Consider the following 21915-nt stretch of genomic DNA (forward strand, 5'->3'; position numbering starts at 1 on the left):
GTTTTTTGCTGGTCGGGGCATCCCTTGCTCCTCTTGCCCCTGGGTTTGGAGTGTCCCAGCCTCCCCGGGGTGGAGGTAAAGCCACGGTGGGCACGGCAGGGAGCTGGTCCCGGTGCTGGGGAGCTCATCCTGGGGATGTCCTGGGCTGCAGGAGCTTCTCACAGGCGTTTTGGGGTTCAACATTTTGTGCATTCAGGCACAGCCTTCTCCTGGAAAGCTGCATGGGAGGGGAGCAGAGGGGCTACAAAACCCTGACCCTGCTCCAGGGCAGGCAGCTGGGCTGGGCTGGAGATGCAGGAGCTGCCTCCAGAGCCCCAGCAGCCTCATTTGGGGAGATTTTCCTTCCCCTGGGATCCCCAAGGGCTGCCTGGCAGCCCCAGCTGAGGTCAGCAGCTCTTGTGCCGCAGGTGAGGGATGTGCTGCAGGATCTGCAGCCTGATCCTCCTGGGGGATGCTCTGTGTGCGCCCATGGATCCAGGAGGGGACAGCTCTGCGAGGTGACAGCTCTGCGAGGTGACCCCTCACAGCCACGCTGGCAGCAGGCACCAAAACTTCAGCCCAGCACCAAAACTTCCAGCCCAGCACCAAAACTTCCAGTGCTGCTCCAGAGAAGAGGGAAAAGCCCCAATTCCACCTTGCCAGTCGCTTCCTCTCCGCTCAGGCTGGGTCCCAGGACTGGGGCTGTGGGTGAGCCTGGGGTGTCCCCACTGCTGGCAGTGCTCTGATGGGTGTCCCCAGTTCCAGGGACACCTCCTGGTGCCTTCTCCCCAGGGTGGAGATGCTGACCCTGCTGGATGCTTTTCCAAAGCCTTCTCCCATGGAAAAAGGAAATTCTGGGGATGATGATGTCCTTGCAGGCAGAGGAGACTCAGAAGAAAAATCAGATTTAGAAAATGGTGGCTGCAGATAAAGATCAGCCAGGGCTGTTGGTTGGTGCTTTTCCCAGGATGATTTCAGGATGATCTGGCCAGGGTTTCTCCTCCAGGCTGCTCAGGAAGGCAGTGGGATGGCAAACGTGGTGTCCTGTGCCAGTCCCTGTCCAGATGGGACAGCTGACCCCGGGTGGAGGCTGGCTGTGCCAGCTGGGGACAGCAGCCTGCCCCTGTTTCCTGGTGGATGAGGACTTTGGAGATGGTTTATTGCCTTGGCAGGAGGGGTTTGGTGGAGAGGAAGCGAGGCTGGAGAGCTCTGGAGGAGCGCCCATCTCTCCTGGTGTCCTGCGGCTCCCAAAGCCCCCGAGGTGCTGTGCTGCTCCCTGGGTGCCCCTCTGGCAAATCCAAAATGAAAACCAGCAGAAACACCCTGTGGAAATGCTGGGTCCTGGGGAGGAGCAGCCCCTTCCAGCCCCCTCCATCAGCCAGGGACAGCCCAGCGCTCCCAGGAGCCCCCAAATGGGCTCAGAGATCCCCCAAAGCAGAGTTCGACGGAAAAGCCACCCCCAAACACGGATCCTCGGCGAGGAGCAGCCACAGGGGCTCAAAGCCATCTTCCCTCCTGGGAAAGAGCACGGCCCTGGCTCTTGGGGCAGCCAAAAATTGTCCTTGAGTAGCACCTTGTCACCCAGGGCCGGCCCCGCCGCCGCTCCCGAGAGTTTGGGTTCCTTGTGCACGAGCCGGGGGTCCCTGCCCAGCCCCGGTTTGGTCTCAGGGCCCTGGGCTCTGCCAGGCAGAGCAGGGAATGTGCTTTGGGCTCCCTGAAGGGCTAACAGCCTCCTTCCACCTTGATGTGTAAAATCTTGGAGAAGCCGGGTCTTTTCCTCAGGGCCTGCAAGAGGAGCAGGCAGGGGGGTTGGGGGGGACCCAGCAGTGCCACTGCTCCGTGGGGACAGGGAGGGAGGGGGGACACCTGAAATACTGCCATGGGACAGGGAGGGAGGGGGGACACCTGAAATCACTGCCTTGGGACAGGGAGGGAGAGGGGACACCTGAAATCACTGCCATGGGACAGGGAGGGAGGGGGGACACCTGAAATCCATGACATGGGACAGGGAGGGAGGGGGGGAACACCTGAAATCCATGACATGGGACAGGGGAACACCTGAAATCCATGACATGGGACAGGGGAACACCTCAAATCCCTGCCATGGGACAGGGAGGGAGAGGGGAACACCTGAAATCCATGACATGGGACAGGGGAACACCTGAAATCCATGGCATGGGACAGGAAAGGAACAGGGGAACACCTGAAATCCATGACATGGGACAGGGAGGGAGAGGGGACACCTGAAATCACTGCCATGGGATAGGGGAACACCTGAAATCCCTGCCTTGGGACAGGGAAGGAATGGGGAACACCTGAAATCCCTGCCTTGGGACAGGGAGGGAGAGGGGAACATCTGAAATCCCTTACATGGGAAGGACATGGGGTGAGGGAGAAAGAGGAGGGAACATCATCTCAAATCCCTGCCATGGGAAGGAAAGGGGCAAGGAAGGGAGAGGGGGAACATTTCTGGGAAGGACACAGGGCTGGTGACACTCTGGTGCTAGCTGGGACTGGGGTCCCTTACCTGGAGTTTGTTCACCATTTCTTCAAACATCTTCCTGGCCTCAGGGCTGTGGGGCTCCTTGAAGTAATCCACAATCCCCACCTGCACCACGATGGACTTGAGGTTCCGGCACACACCTGGGGCACAGACAGCACTGCACCTGCACACCTGGGGGCAGCAGGGACCCCACATCCCACCCTGGGCTCCTCCAGTGGCTGGAGAATGTCACCTGAAGATGGAGGAGACCTGGCTAGGGGAGGACCACGGGCTGTGAGATGGGCCTGGCTGCCCTGTCCCAAACTGGTGTCCCTGGGAATCCCTGACTGCCACCCACAGGGTGGGCTCCCAGCACGTCCAGCCACAGCCACCAGAGCTGTGACACCAGGACAGACCCTGTGACACCAGGACAGAGCCTGTGACACCAGGACAGACCCTTTTGAGCCTGTGACCCTCCTGCCCTGGTTCGGCACAGGGTGTGACCCACCCCAGGCTGTCACAAACCTCAGGTGTGTCACAAACACCGAGGCCATGATTACCCTGGGGGACCGAGGAGGGAGCTCCTCCATCCTCCCTGTGGCCCAAGGCAAGATCAGCTCTCCTCAGCCCATCCTTCTGGGGGGATGCTGGATTCTCTGTTTGACACCTTCCCCCAGAGCTCCTGGTGCCAGCAGCTCCTGGCTGTGCTCAGGGCTGTGTGTCAGGGTGGTGCTGATGGCCCTGGCCCTGCTGATGGCCCTGGCCCTGCTGATGGCCCTGCTGTGCTACTCACTGTTGAAGTGCAGCAGGGCTTTGGGGGTCACCGGCGTGGACGTGAGCACCAGCATCTCCAGCCCCTTGAGCCCCTCCCGGCACACCTCAGCAGCCACCTCCTGGTTGATCTCGGCCACATGGTCCAGCTCCAGCACCTGCAGCCTCATGCAGTTCCGGGCTGGGGGACACAGCAGCCTGTCACACCGCGGGAGGGGCAGGGCAGGCGGGGAATGGGGTGGGAGGGATGGGGGCACAGGGTGGGCAGGGAGCACCCGCAACCTTGGGGTGGGTGGAGATCCCTACAGAGATCACAGAGATCCCAGAGAGACCCACAGAGATCCCCAGAGATCCCAGAGAGACCCACAGAGATCCCCACAGATCCCCCCACAGCATCTCCCTGCCTCCAGCAGCCCCTCTGCCTGTCCCAGCAGAGCAGGAGGGCGGTGGTGCCAGGGAGGGTTGGAGTCCCCAGCCCTGGAGGGGAGCAGGGAAGGCCTGGAGGTGCCACTCAGAGCTCTGGGCTGGTGACAGGGTGGGCATTGTGCACAGGGTGTTCTCAGCAATCCCAGACCCTTTCCCAACCCCAGTGATCCATTCCGTGAGCCCATGACCCCCAGTGCTGTGCTGGCACAAGGTGGGCACTGTGCACAGGGTGTTCTCAGCAATCCCAGACCTTTCCCAAGCCCAGTGATCCATTCTGTGAACCCATGACCCCCAGTGATTTGCTGGGCACAGGGTGGGCATTGTACACAGGGTGTTCTCAGCAATCCCAGACCCCTCCCAACCCAGTGCCCCGTTCTGTGAGCCCATGACCCCCAGTGATGTGCTGGCACAAGGTGGACATTGTGCACAAGGTGGGCATTGTGCACAGGGTGAATTTGGGGATCCCAGACCCCTCCCAACCCAGTGCCCCGTTCTGTGATCCCCAGTGCTGGGCACAGGGTGGGCACTGGGTGATCTCAGGGATCCCAGACCCTTCCCAACCCCAGTGCCCTGTTCTGTGAGCCCGTGATCCCCAGTGTGGGCACAAGGTGGGCATTGTGCACAGGTGCTCTCAGCAATCCCAGACCCTTCCCAACCCAGTGCCCCGTTCTGTGGGCCCATGACCCCCCCAGTGATGTGCTGTGCACAGGGTGGGCATTGTGCACAGGGTATTCTCAGGGATCCCAGACCCTTCCCAACCCAGTGCCCTGTTCTGTGATCCCCAGTGCTGGGCACAGGGTGGATATTGTGCACAGGGTGGGCATTGTGCACAGGGTGTTCTCAGCAATCCCAGATCCCTCCCAACCCAGTGCCCCGTTCTGTGAGCCCATGACCCCCAGTGATTTGCTGGGCACAGGGTGGACATTGGGCACAGGGTGGGCACTGTGCACAGGGTGTTCTCAGCAATCCCTGACCCTTCCCAAGCCCAGTGCCCTGTTCTGTGAGCCCATGATCCCCAGTGCTGGGCACAGGGCGGGCACTGTGCACAGGGTGCTCTCAGCAATCCCAGACCCTTCCCAACCCAGTGCCCCGTTCTGTGGGCCCATGACCCCCCCAGTGCTGTGCTGTGCACAGGGTGGGCATTGTGCACAGGGTGATCTCAGGGATCCCAGACCCTTCCCAACCCCAGTGCCCCGTTCTGTGATCCCCAGTGCTGGGCACAGGGTGGGCATTGGGCACAAGGTGGGCACTGTGCACAGGGTGTTCTCAGCAATCCCAGACCCCTCCCAACCCAGTGCCCCGTTCTGTGAGCCCATGATCCCCAGTGCTGCACTGGGCACAAGGTGGGCACTGTGCACAGGGTGTTCTCAGCAATCCCAGACCCCTCCCAACCCAGTGCCCCGTTCTGTGAGCCCGTGACCCCCCCAGTGCCTACCTAGGGAGGCCAGCCCCTGCACCCCGCAGCCGGCCCCTCCCACGCCGAGTGCCCGCAGGTGTGGCCAGCAGCGCCCGATCATCTGCAGGCAGCGGTTGCTGAAGCGCGTCGGCTGCTGGCTGGGGACAGGAGGGACAAGAGCTGGGGGTGGCACGGCCACTCAGCCCCCCAGGCACTGCTGGCATTCACTGGGAGCCCCCCCACCCCACCAGCCCAAGGGTGACCCTGGGGGTGTCCCCATGTGAGCACTGGGACAGGGCAGCTCCGTCCACAGCCCCAAACCAGGACCCCAAACCCAAACCCAAACCCAAACCCAAACCCAAACCAGCTGTGGCTGCCCCTGCATCCCTGGAAGTGGCCCAGGCTGGGTTGGAGTGGCTTGGAGCGTCCTGGGACAGTGGGAGGTGTCCCTGCCATGGCAAGGGTGGCACTGGATGGTGTTTAAGGTTCCTTCCAACCCAAACCATCCCAGGATTTTGTGATTCCAACCTTGGAGACCCAAATCAGGTGCAGAGCTTGGCTGCTTGCACGGATCAAAGCAGCAGCAGGTGCTGGGCCCCTGAACGGGGAGAAGCCACGAGCCATGGGCTGCTCCCCCAGGGCAGACAGGAGCCCTGACACCATGGGTGTCCTGCTGGGTGACATCCCCGAGTACTGTCACTGCCATGGGCACTGCCAGGGACACCCATGGGCACTGACAGGGACACTGTCACCGCCATGGACACCCCTGTCACTGCCATGGACACTGCTATGGACAATCCCTGGGCACTGACACTGCCATGGACACTGCCAGGGACACCCCTGGGCACTGCCAGGGACACTGCTATGGACAATCCCTGGGCACTGACACTGCCAGGGACACCCCTGGGCACTGCCAGGGACACTGCTATGGACAATCCCTGGGCACTGGCACTGCCATGGACACTGCCAGGGACACCCCTGGGCACTGTCACTGCCATGGACACCTCTGGACACTGACACTGTCACTGCCATGGACACCCCTGGGCACTGTGACTGCCATGGACACTGCTATGGACAATCCCTGGGCACTGTCACTGCCATGGACACTGCTATGGACAATCCCTGGGCACTGTCACTGCCATGGACACTGCCAGGGACACCCCTGGGCACTGTGACTGCCATGGAGACTGCCAGGGACACCCCTGGGCACTGTGACTGCCATGGACACTGCCAGGGACACCCCTGGGCACTGTGACTGCCATGGACACTGCTATGGACAATCCCTGGGCACTGACACTGCCATGGACACCTCTGGACACTGACAGGGACACTGTCACTGCCATGGACACCTCTGGACACTGACAGGGACACTGTCACTGCCATGGACACCTCTGGACACTGACAGGGACACTGTCATTGCCATGGACAATCCCTAGGCACTGTCACCGCCATGGACACTGCTATGGACAATCCCTAGGCACTGTCACCGCCATGGACACTGCTATGGACAATCCCTGGGCACTGTCACTGCCATGGACACTGCCATGGACACCCCTGGGCACTGTCACTGCCATGGACACTGCCATGGACACCCCTGGGCACTGTCACTGCCATGGACACTCCTAGGCACTAACACTGCCATGGACACTGTCACCACCATGGACACCCCTGGCAGTTTCCTGGGACACAGAGCTGTGTCCTGCTGTGTGAGCCATCAGCTCCTGAGCACCCACACATGGTGGGGTGGAGATGAGGCTCCAGCAGCATCTCCCCAAAATGCTTTCCCCAAACGAGAGCAGCTGCAGGCCCCCCTAGGCTGTGACACCCTTCCAGCAACACCCAGCCCCTCCAGGGCTGCTGCTGCTGCTGAGCACTGAGAGCTCAGACAGCCCTTTGATGTTCAGTGCCAGCTCCCAGAGCCACTCCAGATCCCTTTCATCCCAGCCTCCCTGGAACATTCCCGCTCAGCAGGGAGGTGCAGACACCCAGCAGCTCCAGGTTTTCACGGGGAGGGATGGGGCTGAGCTCCAGCTCTCACAGGCTGCTGCTCATCCCATGGAGACCCTCCCCAAGGAAACCAGGTTCTGGCACACAAATTCCTTTCCAGCTCCGTGGTGCCCTCACACTCAGGGTGGCCTCCTCCTAACCCAGTTCCACCCCTGGAGTGTCCCAGGCCAGGCTGGACACTGGGGCTGGAGCACCTGGGACAGTGGGAGGTGTCCCTGCCATGGCAGGGGGGCTGGATGGGATTTAGGGTCCCTTCCCACCCACCCCATGTGGCTCCACGCCTTACCAGGGGTGCAGAGGTGCGACCTGGAGGGAGATGATGTCCCTGCAGCCTGCTCCAAGGGCCCAGATCACCTCATGGCCCACGGGGTCCGTGGAGCTCCTGCAACAGCACAGGGGACACGTGATGGCCCCACCAGCAGCGGTGCCACCCCTGGGCTGGGTCTGCACCCCCCTGGAGCACCCAGAGGTATCTGGTCACTGTGGACAGGACCTGCCCCTGGAGCACCCAGAGGTATCTGGACACTATGGACAGACCAGGACCTGGCCCTGGAGCACCCAGAGGTATCTGGACACTATGGACAGCCCAGGACCTGGCTCAGGAGCACCCAGAGGTACCAATCTGGTCACTGTGGACAGGACCTGGCCCTGGAGCACCCAGAGGTACCAATCTGGTCACTCTGGACAGCCCAGGACCTGGCCCTGGAGCACCCAGAGGTATCTGGTCACTGTGGACAGCCCAGGACCTGGCTCAGGAGCACCCAGAGGTATCTGGTCACTCTGGACAGCCCAGGACCTGCCCCTGGAGCACCCAGAGGTACCAATCTGGTCACTGTGGACAGCCCAGGACCTGGCCCAGGAGCACCCAGAGGTATCTGGTCACTGTGGACAGCCCAGGACCTGGCCCTGGAGCACCCAGAGGTATCTGGTCACTGTGGACAGCCCAGGACCTGCCCCTGGAGCACCCAGAGGTACCAGTCTGGTCACTGTGGACAGCCCAGGACCTGGCTCAGGAGCACCCAGAGGTACCAATCTGGTCACTCTGGACAGCCCAGGACCTGCCCCTGGAGAACCCAGAGGTACCAATCTGGTCACTGTGGACAGCCCAGTTCCTGCCCCTGGAGCACCCAGAGGCACCAATCTGGTCACTGTGGACAGGACCTGGCCCTGAGCACCAGATGCCACCAGCCCAAACAGTGCCCTGACTGTGCCACCACACCAGGAGTCATCCAGGGACTGAGGCTGCACTTCCCAAGTCTCAGTGCCCCACTTCAGAACTTCAGGCAAGCCTAAAAATAAGGCTGGGTGTTATCTGAGAGCTTTGCACATCTGTGCTGGAGCAGGGTGCCAAGAGCAGGGTGCCAAGAGCAGGGTGCCAAGAGCAGCAGAGCGTGAGTCACTCTGGATGTGCCAGGAGCGCTCAGGCTTCCTCTGCTGCCCCTGGAGCTCAACCTGGCAGCTCTGGGCTGTCTCCTGTCCCGTGGGGTGGGTCAGAGCTGGGGCTGAGCTGGGTCTGGCTGGGTGAGGAGCAGGTGGAGCGCACACCTGGCTGGGGGGGCTGTCTGCAGGTGCAGCAGAGCAGGGATCATCCTCCTGGAGGCTGGAGGGAAAGCCAATCCTGTCTCCACAAGTGGCCAAAACTAAGGAATGGCCAGTGAGGCCCTCCAGGACCTGTGACCTCCTCCAGGATCATCAGGAATCTTGTGTCCTCAGCCTCAGGCAAGGTCTCCAAGCTCAATCTCAGCTCTCCCGTGGCAGAGCTATTCCTCCCTCCCAGGAGAGAGGGACCCTGAGCCTGTCTCCATTGGAATTCTCCATCAGGGGTGACAGCCAGGTGGGACCTCCCCGGGCACCTCCTCCTCACCCTTCCCTGCCACAGAGCAGTGTCTCCTTGCCAAGACTCCAGCCATGCTCCAGGATTATAATGGGATGATGGGAATGGGGCTGGCAGTGAAACCCTGCATGGGAACAGCCTGGAAGGGGACAGGAACTGCAGGGACAGCTGGCACTGGGGACACTGGGGTGGGGCCACACACTGTGCTGTGCCAGGGATGAGCACAGCACTGCCGGGGGTGCTGCCAGCCCTGTCCCTGTCCCCGGGGCGCTGGTGGCTGTCTCACCGGTAGGTGACAGCCTGCAGGGCGCGGCAGTAGCAGCTGGCCAGCCAGAGCGAGCGGTCGGTCAGCACGTTGGGGCAGTGCGAGATGCGCAGGATCAGCAGGTTACTGCCCGTGGCCTTCAGCAGCGACTCCAGCCCTGCCTCCAGGCAGCCCCTGGGGGGGGAATCACATCAGCACAGCAGCCCCTGCTCGCCCTCCTGTCACCACCCCAGCAGGTGACACATCCCGCGGGCTCCAGGACACCCAGACCCACGGCAGGAGCTGCTGTGCATCATGGAAAGGGATGTTGGAGCTCATGGAGCTGCAGCAGCAGGGCTGTGGGAGGGGGGACACGGGGACAGGAGGACACGGGGACAGGGCACTCACCGTGTGCTCTTCATGTAATCCTCCTTGCTCTCCTTCTTGCCCCGCTGGCGCGGCTTCAGGTTTTGGAGGGTGAGGGAATGCATCTGGGTGCACCACTGGGACAGCATGGCCAGGAACTGGGGCACAGGGGTGGCAGTGACCGAGGGGGACACCCCAGCGTGTCCCACACCACCCTCCCTGGCTGGGCACATGGCAGAAATGTGTGAAGATGCGCGTACGAGGCCATGGCAGAGCATGTGCCACAAAATCATGGGTGTGACCACAAAATCACGGGTGTGACCACAAAGCCACGGGTGTGACCACAAAATCACAGGTGTGACCACAAAATCATGGGTGTGACCACAAAGCCACGGGTGTGACCACAAATTCATGGGTGTGACCACAAAATCATGGGTGTGACCACAAATTCATGGGTGTGACCACAAAATCACGGGTGTGACCACAAAATCACGGGTGTGACCACAAAATCACGGGTGTGACCACAAAGTCACGGGCCTGACCACAAAGCCACATGCAAACCTGTGCAGGTGTGAGCTCCTGTCCTCTGACATTCACCCACAGCACCTCCAGTGCCCACCCGTGCCCCCCATGCCCACACTGGCACAACCACCCCGGCCAGCAGGGAGATGCTGGCACAGCTGTACCCCTTTGGCAGAAGGGCCGTGCCCCAGGCAGTGCCACCCCTCCTGTACCTTGGAGGACACCCTGGCGTTCTCCAGCAGCACCCGTGTCCACACGGCCGGGTGCCGGGCCACGAACTTCCAGTCCTTGCACACCTCGGCCGCGCGCAGCAGGGTCTTGGTGTCCAGGTAGGTGAAGATGCAGAAGAGAGCCGCTCTCATCTTGAGGATCTCGGGGCTGATCACCTCGCTGGAGTGGCCTGGGCTGCCCCTGTCCAGCCGGCACACCTTGCCCCCGGCGCCCTCGGGTCTGGCTGTGGGACACCCGGCGTCGGTGGCCACTGGGGCATGGGGAGAGCAGGGGGTGAGGGCAGCTCCATCCCTGCCCCCGGCTTCAGCCACCCCACCTTCACCCCCCCAGTGTGACAGTCTGAAAACAGAGATCTCTCTGAGTTCCTCAGCAAGAAATCAACAAGTTCTAGTGAAAACTGAAAATCTTAATCTTAAATACCAGCATTGAAAACAAGTTTCCGTGCAGGCTCCAGGAACACAGCTTTAGACATAATAAAACTATAGTAAGAACGTTGCTTACATTTTTCAGATAGAACAAGACAGACCATATGAGTCGTTCAAACATAACCTGGCGTGCTAAGAAACTAGAATTCTAATAGGTTAAGAAAAAAAATTATTCAAGTTTGTGTTTTTAGCTTATCGGTAATTTGTGTATAAGAGTTTGCATATTGAAGAAAAATTTGCTCTTGCTCTCTCACTTTTCTTCTCACCAGCATCATCATCACCCAGAAGAAGTCAGGAGCTGCAGCAGCAGGATCTGCCCTCCCAGGACCTCAACAGGAGCAGCTTCTACTCCTAACTGAGACTTTAATTCTATTTAAAACTCCACACCAACAACTTTTAGCACGGACTTTAACCCCTGTGACTCCGCCCTTCAAAACTGATGTGCCCTTACAATAAACAACTTCACAGCACCTGCTAACTGCCGGACACACAGAAAACAAGCAGAACCCGAGCCGGAGCAGCCCGAGGAGCCCTCACCCGTCAGGCGGCAGCTGCCGGGCGCTCGGGGCGCGGCGGATCCCGGCGCCTCCGGCTCCCAGCCCTCGGCCTCGGACTCGGTGGTGCGGGAGCCCACGTCGGACACGTCGCCCTCCTCGCCCTCGGTGCTGTTGCGGTAGGGCCGGCGGTGCCAGTTCTGGATGGCCTGGCGGCGCAGCCCCGAGCCGCGGCCCGGGTACGGCTGTCCGTCCGTCGTGTCGTCCGTGGGACACAGCTCCGCGCTGTCGCTGTCGTAGCAGCCCGAGCTCTGCGACACGGCCTTGGCCCGGCTCGAGGCTCTGGGGACAGCATGTCCCAGCTCAGGGCTGGCCGGGGTGTGTGTCCCCTGCCCCTCAGCCCGTTACAATCGCAGGGAGGTGTCAGGGCCCGGCACTCACCCGGTGCTGGACGAGGAGCGCTGGTTGGACACGCCGTAGGGACCGTGCACGGCCACCCCCGGGCCCGGGTGCCGCTCCCTCTGCGGGGACAGGGACAAGAGGAGCCCAGGTGGCACAACCCAGCTGTGCAGGGACAGCCAGGGAGGGGACCCTGCTACCCCACCGGTTTTGGGGGGACACCCTCATCTCCAGCACCGCCCAGCGCCACGGGAACACCGACCCACCCAGAAACAACTTCTCTTTGGGATCCCCCACCCAGGAATACCCATTTCCCATGGGAAGGAGATGGGGTCCCTACACTGCCCCGCTCAGCCCCTGACACAGGAGACCCAGGGGCACATTCCCGAATCCCTGGGCGCTTTCCCAAAGCCCTGGACACATTCCCAAAGCCCCAGGCGCATTCCCGAAGCAGAGCGCTCATTCCCCAATCCCTGGGTGCATTCCCAAAGCCATGGATGCATTCACCAATCCCTGGGTGTATTCCCAAAGCCCCAGGCACGTTCCCAAATCCCTGAGCGTGTTCCCGAAGCAGAGGGTCCATTCCCAAAGCCCAGAGTCCCTTCCCGAATTCCCGGACATGTTCCCGAATCCCCAGCGCGTTCCCAAACCCCTGGGCGCGATCCCGAAGCCATGGGTGCATTCCCAAATCCCCGGACAGGTTCCCAAGTCCCCGGAAATGTTCCCGAATCCCCTGACGGGTTCCTGAACCCTCGGGTGCATTCCCGAATTCCCGGGCGCGTTCCCAAATCCCCAGCGCATTCCCGAGTCCCTGGATGGGTTCCCAAATCCCGAGACGGGTTCCCGAATCCCCTGACGGGTTCCTGAACCCCCAGGTGCATTCCCGAATCCCCGGGCGTGTTCCCAAGTCCCCAGCGCATTCCCGAGTCCCTGGACGGGTTCCCAAATCCCGAGATGGGTTCCCAAGTCCCCAGGTGCATTCCTGGATCCCCGGGTGCATTCCCAAGTCCCCAGCGCATTCCCGAATCCCCAGGTGCATTCCCGAATCCCCGGGCGTGTTCCCAAATCCCGAGATGGGTTCCCAAGTCCCCAGGTGCGTTCCCGATCCCCGGGTGTGTTCCCAAGTCCCCAGGTGCATTCCCGATCCCCAGGTGCATTCCTAAGTCCCCAGGTGCATTCCCGGATCCCCGGGCGCGTTCCCAAGTTCCCAAGTGCATTCCCAAGTCCCCAGCGCATTCCCGATCCCCAGGTGCGTTCCCGACCCCCGCCGTGCCTGTGCCCGCAGTGGCACGGCCCGGGCGATGGCCTTGGTGGCCGGGGTGCCGCAGCGGCCCAGGCTGCCGTTGGGGGTGGTGCCGCAGCTGCTGCTGATGATCTGCAGCTGCTTCTCGGCGCGGTCGGCGCGGTCCAGCAGCTCCTCGATGAAGTGCTGCAGCCGCACCTTGGCGTTGGCCTCGCGCGCCGCCGTCTCCTTCAGGAACTGGTCGATCTGCAGCACCTCCCTGGCACGGGGAGACAAACCAGGGCTCGCCCACCCGTCCCCGATCATCCCTCACCCCCGTGTGCCGGCCGGCAGCGCGGCAGGGATGCGCCAGCACAGCTGGATTGCTCTGGCACAGCTGGATTGCTCCAGCACAGCTGGATTGGTCCAGCACACCCGGACTGCTCCAGCACAGCTGGATTGCTCTGGCACAGCTGGATTGCTCCAGCACACCCAGACTGCGCCAGCACACCCAGACTGCTCCGGCACAGCTGGATTGCTCCAGCACACCCGGACTGCTCTGGCACAGCTGGATTGCTCCGGCACAGCTGGATTGCTCCAGCACACCCAGACTGCTCCAGCACAGCTGGATTGCTCTGGCACAGCTGGATTGCTCCAGCACACCCAGACTGCGCCAGCACACCCGGACTGCTCCATCCCCGGCCTGGGCCAGCCCAGGTGGGCTCTGGCACGGGTTGAGGTAGGACAGGGGTGAGGGGATGCTCCCTACATGCAGGGGGGATTTTGCTCCTCTTTTAAAGGTGAGGTGACACCCCCAGCACCTCATCCACCGCCCCCAGGACTGGAATCAGGATCCCAACACGGTGGAGCAGAGGGAAGAGGAGGATGATGGTGTGACAGGGTGAGGATGGCAGTGACACCTTAAACCCTGCTGGCCTGGTGGGTGCAGGGCCCCGGCTCCCTCATTAACACGTTAATTAGCAGTTACTCATTAACACATTAATTAGCAGTTACTCGGGAGCTCGGAGCCTGCTGTTTCTCAAAAAACGTTTCTCCAGCCCTGCGTGCAGTGTGACAGCAGCTCCGTGACCTGAGCTGACCCCACCCCAGCACAAACACTCACCTGCTCCCCAAAAACCGGGGGAGCCCCTGGGGACACGGGCACAGACACCCCAGGGAGGCCACAAATCACACCTGGGCAGCACACAGCACAAAACACACCTGGGCAGCACAGGGCACAAATCACACCTGGGCAGCACAGGGCACAAATCACACCTGGGCAGCACAGGGCCCAGAACACACCTGACAACACATGGCCCAAAACAGACCTGGGCAACACAGGGCACAAATCACACCTGGGCACTGCACCCCTGTACAGGTGTGCACCAGGTACACACACACACACACACACACACACACAGAGCTGCTCACACCTCCCCTCAGCATCCAGGAACCCCTGAAGATGCACAAACACAGCTCTGCAGGTCTGGCTGGGGCACCAGGCAGGTGTCTGAACTTGGACATCTGGCCACACACACCCAGACACACCAACTGACCACACCCAGCCACACCAACCTGAGCACAGAAACCCAGCCACACACACCCTGGCCTGGCACATCTGAGCACAGAAACCCAGCCACACACACCCTGGCCTGGCACATCTGAGCACAGAAACCCAGCCACACACACCTGGCCTGGCACATCTGAACACAGAAACCCAGCCACACACACCTGAGCACAGAAACCCAGCCACACACACCCAGCCACACCAACCTGAGCACAGAAACCCAGCCACACACACCTGGCCTGGCACACCTGAGCACAGAAACCCAGCCACACACACCTGGCCTCTTGGCCATGCACACCTGGACACCAAACCCGATGGTGCACACCTGACCTTGGACACCTGGACACAATGATCTGCTCAGAAGCACAAAGGGAAAGGAGGGGGCAGCTCTTCGTGACATAATGCCCACTTCTGGCTATCAATTACCAATTAATTACCAATTAATTATCAATTAATTATCAATTAATTTCGCCCCAGCCTGCCACTTGCAGCTGGGAGCTCTGAGGGTGCTCTGGGAAGGCTCCTGGAAGGGGCCCCAGGGGATTTGGAAGGCAAATGTGGCCTGGGCAGCAGCTGTAAGGTGATGCTGATGGTTATCGTGGTTATCTCTCTCATTCCCATGGACTGGGTGGAAAAACACTGCTGGCAGAGGAAATGGAGCCCAGGAGCCAAAGGTCTCCCAGGAGGACAACGGCTTCACGGTGTCTTGGAGCTGGCAGGGCTGGGAAGTGTCCCCACAGTGTTTTCAGGGGAAGCTTTGCCCATTAAAATGATTTCTGATTATTTTCCCACACCCTCACCAGCAGCGTTCCCATGCTCTCCCTGCAGCCCCACAGGGGATTCTGTCCCTTGGGCTGGAGGACTTTGGGGACTGATGGGGACAGCTGAGGGGCAGGAGGGTTTCTCTGAGGAATGGGAGGTCCAGGAGGTAGTTTTGGGGCAGAAACCCGGGGTTTTAGGTGGTAACAGGTTCCACCAAGAGACATCTGACCCTCTATTTACCCTGTCTAGCTGTCTCCAGGCCCTGCTCCAGACTCATCCACGCTGGTGTCCTTAATTCCCTCACCACACATCCCCTGGGCAGCACCCACCCAATGAGGCAGCCCCCAAACCCCCCACTGCCTGTCCCACAAACCTGGAGGCGTCCCCAGGGTCACCCTGCTCCTCACCCAGGACATCCCCCCACCCTGGGAGCCCTGTTCTGAGCCAGGTCATTATTTTGGAGCCAAAGTGGTTCACAAATGTTCAGATGGGAATTAAAGCAATTCCTTCAGGAATCCCAGCAGTGCTCCCAGCCCAGCCCTGCAGGTCCCCCAGGACACTCAGTGCCCCTCTGGGCCCCTCCAGATCTGCTCAGACCCCTGAGGAGCGAGGTCTGGATTGCCTGGACACCACCAGCAGGCAGAATGACCCAGTGCTGGACGGGGGGGACACTCAGGAGCAGCACTGGGGCAGGTAGGGGGTGTTGAGTGGGGAACATGGGGTGGAAATGAGAGGGGCAGTGTCACAGGCTTCACCACAGATGGAGGTGGTGCTGCTGGGGCTACCCTGCTTCCCTCTGGGAGAAAAACCTGGAATTTGGCCATGGCAGGGGGTGGGATTTAGGGTTCCTTCAGCCCAAACTCAGGGATGCCCAGGCTGGCCGTGTCCTGGAGCACTGGTGGCTCTGGGACAAGCTCTGGCTGGTCGTGACCCAGCCATGGAGGGGCCCAGGTGTGCGTGGGCACTGAGGGGTGGGAGAAGGTGCAGAACCTGATCAGGGATGGTGATCACAAAGGGGCAATGCCTGAGCTCTGAGGGTTTGGAGGTGGTACTGGGCTCCTCTGGACTTGTGGAATTGTTTGGATGAGAAGAGACCCCAAAGCTCACCTCATTCCAGCCCCTACCATGGGCAGGGACACTTCCCACTCTTCCCACCTCTCCAAACCCCATCCAACCCAGCCTTGAAGCACAGGCTCTCCAGGACTCAGCGCCAGGCTCCCCTTCCCTCACTGGACAGGGACAAAGGACTCACTGCTGCTTCCTGGTGAGCTCCTGCTCCTTCTGCACCAGGTCCTGCTTGAGGGACGCCAGCATCTCCACGCTGACGTCCACCTGGCGGGACAGCTCCGACGCCCGGTCCTCCAGCTCCTGCTTCTCGCGGCTCAGCCGCAGGCTCTCCTGCTTGGCCTTCTCCAGCTCCGAGCTCTTGCGGTCCAGCTCCACCTGCAGCCGGCCCACCTGCGAGGCGATCTTCTGCTCCACCTCCTCCGTCAGCTTCTCCAGCCTCTTGTCCACCTCCAGCTTCTCGAAGGCGCGGATCTTGAGGCGGGCCAGGCCCTCCTCGTAGGCCGCGTCCACGGCGGCCGGCGGGGCCGGCGCGGGCGCCACGGCCTTGCCGCGGGTGAAGATCTCGCTCAGCGGGATCTCGATCTCGTGCACGTAGCGGGGCGACGGCGAGGCCGACGGGGCCGGCTCCAGCTCCTCGGCGGGGACCAGGTCGCAGGAGAAGCGCTGGTCCTTGCCCTGGAAGGAGGTGCTCTCAAAGTAGTCCCTGCGCGTGGCCGGGGCCAGCAGGGCCCCGTCGGCGGCCAGCGGGAAGACGGCGGCGTCGCAGATGCTGTTGGTCTTGGAGAGCACGTAGAGGGTCTCGTAGGTGTGGTTGTACTCCAGGTGTGCGCGCAGCGAGGACAGGCTGCGGAAGCGCTTGTGCTCCCCGCAGCGCGGGCAGCGGTAGGGCAGGTCCAGCGAGGCCATGGCTCAGCTCTGCTCCCCTGGGCCCCCGCAGGGCCCCGCTCATGGCGTGGGGGACGGCGGGGAGCCCCCGGTACAGGGGGGGTGACAGCGCTGGGACATGGCGCGGGGATGGAACGGGGGGGATCCGGCAGTGCTGGGGAGCCGTCAGCATCGAGCGGTGCCGGGCGCTGCAAGAGATGGGGTCAGTGATACGGGGCTGGGGGTCAGTGATACGGGGCTGGGGGTCAGTGATACGGGGCTGGGGGTCAGGGATATGGGGCTGGGGGTCAGTGATACGGGGTTGGGTTCAGTGATACGGGGTGGGGGTCAGTGATACGGGGTGGGGGTCAGTGATACGGGGCTGGGGGTCAGGGATACAGGGCTGGGGGTCAGTGATACGGGGCCGGGGGTCAGGGATACGGGGGTGGAGGTCAGTGATACGGGGCTGGGGGTCAGGGATACGGGGCTGGGGGTCAGTGATACGGGGATGGGGATCAGGGATACAGGGTTGGGGTCAGTGATACGGGGGTGAGGGTCAGTGATATGGGGTGGGGGTCAGTGATACAGGGTGAGGGTCAGTGATATGGGGTGGGGGTCAGTGATACAGGGTGAGGGTCAGTGATACAGGGTGAGGGTCAGTGATATGGGGTGGGGGTCAGTGATACAGGGTGAGGGTCAGTGATACAGGGTGAGGGTCAGTGATACAGGACTGGGGGTCAGTGATACAGGGCTGGGGGTCAGTGATACGGGGGTGGGGGTCAGGGATATGGGGCTGGGGGTCAGTGATACAGGGCTGGGGGTCAGGGATACGGGGCTGGGGGTCAGTGATACGGGGATGGGGGTCAGTGATACAGGGTGGGGGTCAGTGATACAGGGCTGGAGGTCAGTGATACGGGGCTGGGGGTCAGTGATACGGGGATGGGGGTCAGTGATACAGGGCTGGGGGTCAGTGATACGGGGCTGGGGGTCAGGGATACGGGGATGGGGGTCAGGGATACGGGGCTGGGGGTCAGTGATACGGGGTGGGGGTCAGGGATACGGGGTGGGGGGTCAGTGATATGGGGATGGGGGTCAGGGATACAGGGTGGGGGTCAGTGATACGGGGTGGGGGTCAGGGATACGGGGCTGGGGGTCAGTGATACGGGGATGGGGGTCAGTGATACGGGGCTGGGGGTCAGGGATACAGGGTGGGGGTCAGTGATACGGGGTGGGGGTCAGGGATACGGGGTGGGGGTCAGGGATACGGGGGTGGGGGTCAGGGATACAGGACTGGGGGTCAGGGATACGGGGTGGGGGTCAGTGATATGGGGATGGGGGTCAGGGATACGGGGTGGGGGTCAGTGATACGGGGCTGGGGGTCAGGGATACGGGGGTGGGGGTCAGTGATACAGGGATGGGGGTCAGTGATATGGGCTGGGGGTCAGGGATACGGGGCTGGGGGTCAGGGATACGGGGCTGGGGGTCAGGGATACAGGGCTGGGGTCAGTGATACGGGGTGGGGGTCAGGGATACGAGGGTGGGGGTCAGTGATACGGGGCTGGGGTCAGTGATACGGGGATGGGGGTCAGTGATACGGGGCTGGGGGTCCACAAAATCCCTCCCTGGTGCTTCTTCTGTGCCTCCATGCCACCCTCCCGTGTTCCTCCCAGCCATGTGCATCCCTTGGGAGGGCACGTGGGGCTGAGGAAGGTGAGAGCCTTGGGAAGGTGCAAGGGACTGGGAATGTGCAGGGGACCAGGAATGTGCAGAACTATTGGGAATGTGCAGGGGCCTGGGAATGTGCAGAGCCCTGGGAATGTGCAGGGACCTGGGAATGTGCAGGGGACCAGGAATGTGCAGGGCCCTGGGAATGTGCAGGGCCTTGGGAATGTGCAGGGCCCTGGGAATGTGCAGGGCTCTGGGAATGTGCAGGGCTCTGGGAATGTGCAGGGCCCTGGGAAGGTGCAGGGCCCTGGGAATGTGCAGGGCTCTGGGAAGCTCCAGAACCATTGGGAGGTTCCACAGCCCTTTTGAAGATCCACAGCTTTCAGGAAGTTCCACAACCTTTGCAAAAACCCACAACCCTTGGGAAGACCCACAGCCCTTGGGAAGCTCCAGAGCCCTTGTGAAGACCCACAGCCCTTGGGAATCTCCACAGCTCCTGGACTTGATGATCTTAGAGGTCTTTTCCAACTGGAATGATTCTGTGTTTCAATGAACCCTTGGGAAGATCTATAATGGCTGGGAAGGCCTCCCACCCCTCAGGAAGGGTCAGAGCCATCAGGAGGGTCCCAGCCCTTGGGAATCGCTCCTTCCACCCTGAGCTTGTCACAGGAGGTGGCAGAGGTGACCCTTTTGCTCTCCTGCCCAAGCACCACCCAATGAGCCCCTGCAGATCAGGGGTCTCCAAGGCCCAGGATCATCCCTGTGTCCCACACCAGGAGCAAGTGTTGGGATCCAGCTGCTCCAGGCAAAGGCTCCTGCTGGATCAGCCCACCCAGGCTGGGCTGGGATTGATCCCCAAGGGTTCCAATCCATCCCTGAGCCCCCCACACTGCCCAATCCTGGACTGGGATTGATCCCCAAGGGTTCTCATCCATCCCTGAGCCCCCCACACTGTTCAATCCTGGACTGGGATTGATCCCCAAGGGTTCTCATCCATCCCTGAGCCCCCCACACTGTCTGATCCTGGACTGGGATTGATCTCCAAGGGATCTCATCCATCCCTGGACACCCCACACTGTCTGATCCTGGACTGGGATTGATCCCCAAGGGTTCTCATTCATCCCTGCACCCCACACTGTCTGATCCTCGACTGGGATTGATCCCCAAGGGTTCTCATCCATCCCTGCACCCCACACTGCTCGATGCAGGGGACAGGGTGGCCTCTCTGCCTGGGTGGGTGAGGGTCCCTGTGGGACCTGGTTCATCCCCCACTCACAGAATCCTCCACGGGATCAGTGGGGAAGCCCCACCCTTGTGAAATGGGATAAACCAGTGAAAATCCACCCCAGGAGGCTCCCACGGTCCCCTCCAGCCTGGGGGGACACAGACACACCTCAGGGCACCATATTTTCATTTTTCACTCAAACATGAAAACTGCAATGCTTTTACCCCAGAACACCCAGGGTGGGAGCATCCCCTGCCCTTCCCTCTGCCATATCCCACAAACCGCTCATCCCAGCACCCTCAGAGTCCCCACAGCCACCAGCTGGTGAGCCCTGAGCTGCCAGGGAAGCTCCATCCACCCCTGCTGGTCCCCAGGGCAGCGTCCCTGTGGGCTCAGCATCCCCTCAGAGGGACAGCCAGGCCACGAGCATGGGAAACCATTTTTAAAGGGAAAAATCAGCAAAGGAAAGAAATAAACCCCAGGTGAGCCGGGAGGGTTTGAGACCCGCCTGGCTGCTGTGTTTTGGGGTCGTTATCAAACACACCCTTCCACATTGACCCCACCTGGGTGAACACCGGCCCCAGCCGGCCGGAACCCGAGCCTGGCGAGCACAAAGCGCGTCCGGCAACTTCGGGATGAGAAAGCGCTTTTCCAGCGCGGGGATGGGGAATGGAGCCGTGCTGCCTCAGGCCTGGATCCCTGCCCACGTCCCCCGGGGCACCCGGGCAGCCTCAGCCCCAATTTCCCGGCCGAAATGCAAGGCAGGATCCGGCCCAGGTGGATGGGGAAGCGCACGGAGCGCAGGTCCGTGTCCTGGGCAGGTCCTACCCCGGCCGCACAGCCTCTCCTCGCTCCCATCTCCACGGCAACAGCCGGGATTCGAGGGAATTATTCGTGGAGTCATTACTACGGCGGCCACGCTCCCGAAACCCACAGGACCCGGAGCCGGGAAACGCTGCCGGGATTGCAGCATCCCCGGGCTGCTCCAGCGCCGCTACCTGCCATCCATCATGGAGCCTTTCTTCGCATTGTTTAACCGTATTTCTGCCCTCCCCCCCTCCAAAAAAAAAAAGAATATTACCAGCAGGCAGCTCCCCTGCCTGGCTGGAGAGGGGGATGGAGCTGGGGGATGCTGCCGGGATGGAGGATGCTGGTCCCCATCCCTCCCGGCTGGGGCTGAGGAGGGCTCGCGGGAGGTGGGCATGAAAATCCGGGAGCGTTTCTGGCCCCCTCGCAGCCCCTGGAGCAGGGAGCGGCGGGTCCGTCCTCGCATCCTGGCAGCGGCTTTGTCCCCAACGCGTCCCCCCGCTCCCGGGGGCCCTGCGTGAGGAGCATCCTGGGGACAAGCCACCCCCTCCCGGGGCTCCATCCCTGCTCCATCCCGTCCCCAGAGCCCCTTACCTGCTCCTGGCCGCCGACCTGCCGCGCTGGGCTCCTCCGGCCAGGGCAGCATCCCTCCCGCTCGCCCGCGGGCCACCCCCAGCCGGGTGCGGGGAGGGGGCCGGAGCCCGCACAGCCGCTCCGCCGCACAAAGGAGGCGAATGCCGAGGGCTCAGGGCTGTGCCGGGGCGGGGGGATGCGGGGCTCCGGGGATGCGGGCGCGGGGATGCGGGGCAGGAGGGATGCAGCCCGCGGGAAGCACCCGGCTCCCTGCGGCCAGCACCTCCATGCCAGGCAGGCCCTGGGGAAGGAGGGAGAGAGGGTGGTGGCTGCGGGTGGGGGAGGAGGAGGAGGAGGAGGCGGAGGAGGAGGAGGAAGGAAGGAAGCCGAGGCTGAAGGCCCCGGCGGGGTGCGGGGAGGGTGGCGGTTCTGGGCACCCTGGGGATGGCGAGTCCCCGGGGCGCTGGGGGCTCAGCGCGGGCTCAGCACGGCGAGCGAGGCAGGAGGGAGGGATGCGGGGATGGAGGAAGGCGGAGGGCGAGCGCCGGCAGCCGCCTCCTCCCCTGCAGCCGGAGCCGGGGCTGCT

At 62.1% G+C, this 21915-nt stretch overlaps 1 protein-coding gene across 1 annotated transcript; it reads right to left on the bottom strand.

Moving 5' to 3' along the window:
* Window positions 1-306: 306 nt before the first annotated feature.
* FBXO41 (F-box protein 41) lies at window positions 307-21447 on the bottom strand. Its single transcript, XM_033059697.1, has 13 exons — window positions 21351-21447; window positions 16380-17268; window positions 12850-13078; window positions 11619-11698; window positions 11221-11519; window positions 10240-10508; window positions 9548-9663; window positions 9182-9334; window positions 7348-7443; window positions 5094-5212; window positions 3255-3413; window positions 2507-2622; window positions 307-1764 (listed from the first exon to the last, which is right to left on the bottom strand). The coding sequence occupies exons 2-13, from the start codon at window positions 17099-17101 to the stop codon at window positions 1702-1704; spliced, it is 2421 nt and encodes an 806-aa protein (XP_032915588.1). The 5' UTR covers window positions 17102-17268; window positions 21351-21447; the 3' UTR covers window positions 307-1701.
* Between the last annotated feature and the right edge of the window lie 468 nt (window positions 21448-21915).

Source organism: Catharus ustulatus, chromosome 5 (genome assembly GCF_009819885.2).
Source record: "Catharus ustulatus isolate bCatUst1 chromosome 5, bCatUst1.pri.v2, whole genome shotgun sequence".
NCBI lineage: Eukaryota > Metazoa > Chordata > Aves > Passeriformes > Turdidae > Catharus > Catharus ustulatus.

Coding starts and splice junctions, on each gene's coding strand:
- FBXO41 (XM_033059697.1), bottom strand. CDS start 17,101: ATGGCCTCGCTGGACCTGCCCTACCGCTGCCCGCGCTGCGGGGAGCAC. Junction 10,509..11,220: donor CGGCAGCTGCCGCCTGACGG/GTGAGGGCTCCT, acceptor CCCATGCCCCAG/TGGCCACCGACGCCGGGTGT. Junction 2,623..3,254: donor AGCCCTGCTGCACTTCAACA/GTGAGTAGCACA, acceptor TCTGTGCCCCAG/GTGTGTGCCGGAACCTCAAG.